This window comes from Malus domestica, chromosome 07, assembly GCF_042453785.1.
Source record: "Malus domestica chromosome 07, GDT2T_hap1".
NCBI classification, from domain to species: Eukaryota; Viridiplantae; Streptophyta; class Magnoliopsida; order Rosales; family Rosaceae; genus Malus; species Malus domestica.
Window position 1 is genome coordinate 6762509 of NC_091667.1, and position 3732 is coordinate 6766240.

A 3732-nucleotide genomic window follows, 5' to 3' on the forward strand; every position below is an offset into this window, starting at 1 on the left:
ACCGTTGGTGGTGGAAAGTTTGCCTCATGATTCTATCGTTGGCATGGAACATCACCGTGGCGGTGCGCCGAGGCAATGATAGTCCCAAACGTTTAAATTGTTCTTTCACTTTAATTCACCAGGCAATGCAGAAGTTGTGTGAACGTAAAACCACATCCCAGAAAACAATGAACGGATCTAATAACTAGCAGTAAATCTTATAAGTCGTAACGAAATCAAGACTGGAAAGTGAAAGAGAAAACACTTTCTTTACTAAGCACACTCAAGGAATCCAGAAAGTAACTTGCAGTTTCTATGTTCCATATTTCAAGCGTAGTCAACATATGAAAAACCTATTCATCAGCATTAGATCGTCCGTCATCCGAAGACCCGTCCTTTTTATCCCTTTTTTCCTGCCATCTTGCCCAAAGCCACCTCAAAACCAGATACCCTCCAAGAGCAGAAAGCTGAAAGTAGGCAAAGTAACATCATTAAAACAAGACGGGAAGTCGCTAGTTCATGAGAAAAAAATGGACAGAAAGCCAACACCTTTTCTGCCTAATGGATAGTGAGCACCATGCTGTCAAAATCTGAACTAAAGTACAAGCTTGTGGAGAAAACAACAAAGTTGTGACTAGGTTTTTGCTAATCCGGATAGTTTTTATTAAGAAGACAGAGATTTGTAGCTACCAAGTCCATGACTCTCCTCAATGGACCAATTATAACAAATTGGAGTCATATCTTCAAACATAAAAGATCAACACTGACACATAGCAAAGTCTCACAAGCGTGTGTGTAAGTTGTATGTTCATGAACATACAATTGCTCTCCGCTTCCGTGTAAAACAAAATATGAATGGTTTTTCTTGATACAACAATGAAATATGCATCTTAACCATCGGTGCAAAATTTTAAAAACATTACAACTAGTGGAAGCTTTTAGATGTAAAGATTCAGCAACGCTCACAATTATCAAATCCCTACCAAACTGATGTTTCAAGTCCTACTGCCTTATAAGCAAAATAGTCGATCAGGACTTATTTAACTGCGTTTGATACGACACTGAAATGGCAGTTCAACAATCAACACAAGTCAATCATTCAAGATCTTGGTAAAATATCTCAATCCACCAGTACTATTAGAGTTTATGACTGATATTGTTATCTCACCTATTAGCCATTACGTAGATTTAGTAAACTTATATCTGTGTCAGATTAAACTGCCTGCCTAAATCTCCATGACAACTTTCCCTACTCATATTTTCCAACTACATCAAGGGAATCAAGACACTTTGAGCACTGTCATGCCCCGGACCCAGGGTCGGGAAAAAAATGACCTCGAGCCCGGTGCGTGAATAAATAAATTAACTGAAATAATGGTGAAAAATAAAATCCTTCTTATACGGATAATCTGAAAACCTTACAGGTGTACAGAAATAAAACAAAATTCTATTTCCCTCGTCTAACACAAACTCAGCCCCTCTAGCACCTGTCTTGCCAAATACCTCATATGAAAAATAAAATATTGAGGGGTGAGCAACAAGCACTGTCGCTCAGTGAGTAGAATATGTAATATGCCCAGTCAAGCGTGCCGTTTTACTCACACTATAAAATACGATAATAATATCAAGACTTTAGCCACATATTTTTACACTACATGACCCCTAAACTAGCCATTTTGCCCTAATATCCCCGTGTTTTATCCCTCAAATAACCAACACTAAAGTTCTCATGCTCCATGAACAATCTCTAGTAATTCCACATAGATTGTACATATTATATTCCATCATAAACATTTACATGAAATCAAGCATGCTTGACTTGAAAATATATAGAGATTTGTAAAATAGAGTAGAATCCCATGATACTTCATGGTTTTCATGTTATAAAAACATAATAAAAAAATAAAAAATAAAATAAAATTTGCAACACATTACATAAACCACTTTGTTTCTCTTGTCTTTTCTCTCAATACGTGAACTAATGCACTGCATGTTTTTCCTTCGCAGATTGTAACAATGAGGAACTGTGGTGGCTACAACTAGTCCATGATTGGTTGATAAAGTGGCAAGATATAGCCACCCAGTCCGAAAACATAAAGGCCAAGTATATTCATGCAAGTGGTGTCAATTGAATGATAAACACCTTGAAATCCCACTTGCCGCGCCCAGCTGCAAGACTGCTTACAAGCAGCTCATATTCATTTCCTAATTATCACTATAGATGGACATAAAACTACGTCAAGCCACCTGTAAGTGATAGCTTCCAATAGTAAGCACTAGAGTTCTTATTATGCACTTCCATCCACAATCTAATAACTAAAGATATAAAAGAATAGGTGGAAATCAATCCAAGCTTCTAGTTGTTGTAAATTTGTAATGTAAGTGGAGGAGAAAATATATTTCGTCAAACTGGTTTCAAATTGACTCCGATCTCAAAACCAAACATCTTGAACTTATAAGATATATATTTGGTAGGTTTCACTATGACAATAAAATACCTTATTTTTGGAGATATACAGGGTCTCACAACCACCTGAGCTAAAATGACCATTATTCACGTGGAGATAACTGTGTCATCACCAATCTTCAAAAGAAATCCACGTTAATCTTTTGAAATCCTTTTGGCAGTCCCGCAAGATAAGGAACACACGCTCCAATCAATCCACTGCTATGTAAAATGATATCTTCACCTTGCAATAGTAGCCCTCCTTCCACTACATTCACTAGCTACGTCTGCTTAACCAGTTAAACATATACAAAGGCCTCTATCTCACAAGCAACTAGTTGTAATCTCTAGGCCTCACCAGACCATCATGTCAATAATTACTACAAATTTGTGTTTCGAGAAAAAACCGTGTGAACAAACAAACAACCGGATGATACAAACAAAATTAAAAACCTTTCATCGGAGTTCCCTTACCCCTTTCTTGGTGGAGCAACGGAAACTTTGATAAAGGGTTGTGAATCGAAAGTTGCATACACCCGAAAAACCCTTTTATAAAGTTAAACTCCTATACTCAGTCCCGTTCCTATCCAATTTATGTTTGTGGTGATCAAAAATTCAAACGACCAGCATAAATCAAGACGTATCCAATTTTTTTTCTTCATATTAAATTCAAGTTTCATCACGAAAAATTCCGAGTTCAAATACGAGGATGCAAGAAACCAACTCACATATAATCATGAATGAAAACCCAGATTTCATATACAACAAATTAGCAAAATTTCATGTAAAAAAATCAACAAAATAAAATAAACCAGAGTAAAAAAGCCATGCCTGCCAGAGTATAATAGGATTGGAAGTCTTGGTTATGGGGTCTTCGCACTCAACCGCCACAGGCGGAGGAGCCACCACTTGCGCTTTCGGGAAGCTCACAACGACCGGCTTCGGCGTCTTACTTTCAGTTCCTTCTTCTGGTTTCCTTGGCTCCTCAGCAACAACGACGCTTGCCGCTTCTGGTTCTTGCTTCAGGAAGGGGAGTTGAAGCTTGAACTTGGGGAAGAGTGAGAACAAGTTTTTGGGTCCTTTTGGGTCGTCTTCTTTGATTACAATCTCTGTGTTTTCTGCCATTTTTGGGAGAGAAGGAGCGATTCCGAATGTGGGTTTGGAGTGTAGACGGCGGATAAAACGAGCAGAGTGGCGATGTTCATGAGATGTTGAAAACGCCGCTTTTATTATATTTTCTCTCTCTTTTTCTTACTCCAGAAGGTCCTCCATCTCGTCTAAATTTAAAAATTAAAAATTAAAAGGCT

The 3732-nt window shown here is 37.8% G+C and overlaps 1 protein-coding gene across 1 annotated transcript; it reads right to left on the bottom strand.

Annotated features, from left to right (window-relative positions):
• Nucleotides 1-229: 229 nt before the first annotated feature.
• Nucleotides 230-3732, bottom strand: LOC103438857 (uncharacterized). The gene is made up of 2 exons (XM_008377397.4): nucleotides 3257-3732; nucleotides 230-446 (listed from the first exon to the last, which is right to left on the bottom strand). Exons 1-2 carry the CDS (start codon nucleotides 3548-3550, stop codon nucleotides 333-335), a joined length of 408 nt encoding a protein of 135 aa, XP_008375619.3. The 5' UTR covers nucleotides 3551-3732; the 3' UTR covers nucleotides 230-332.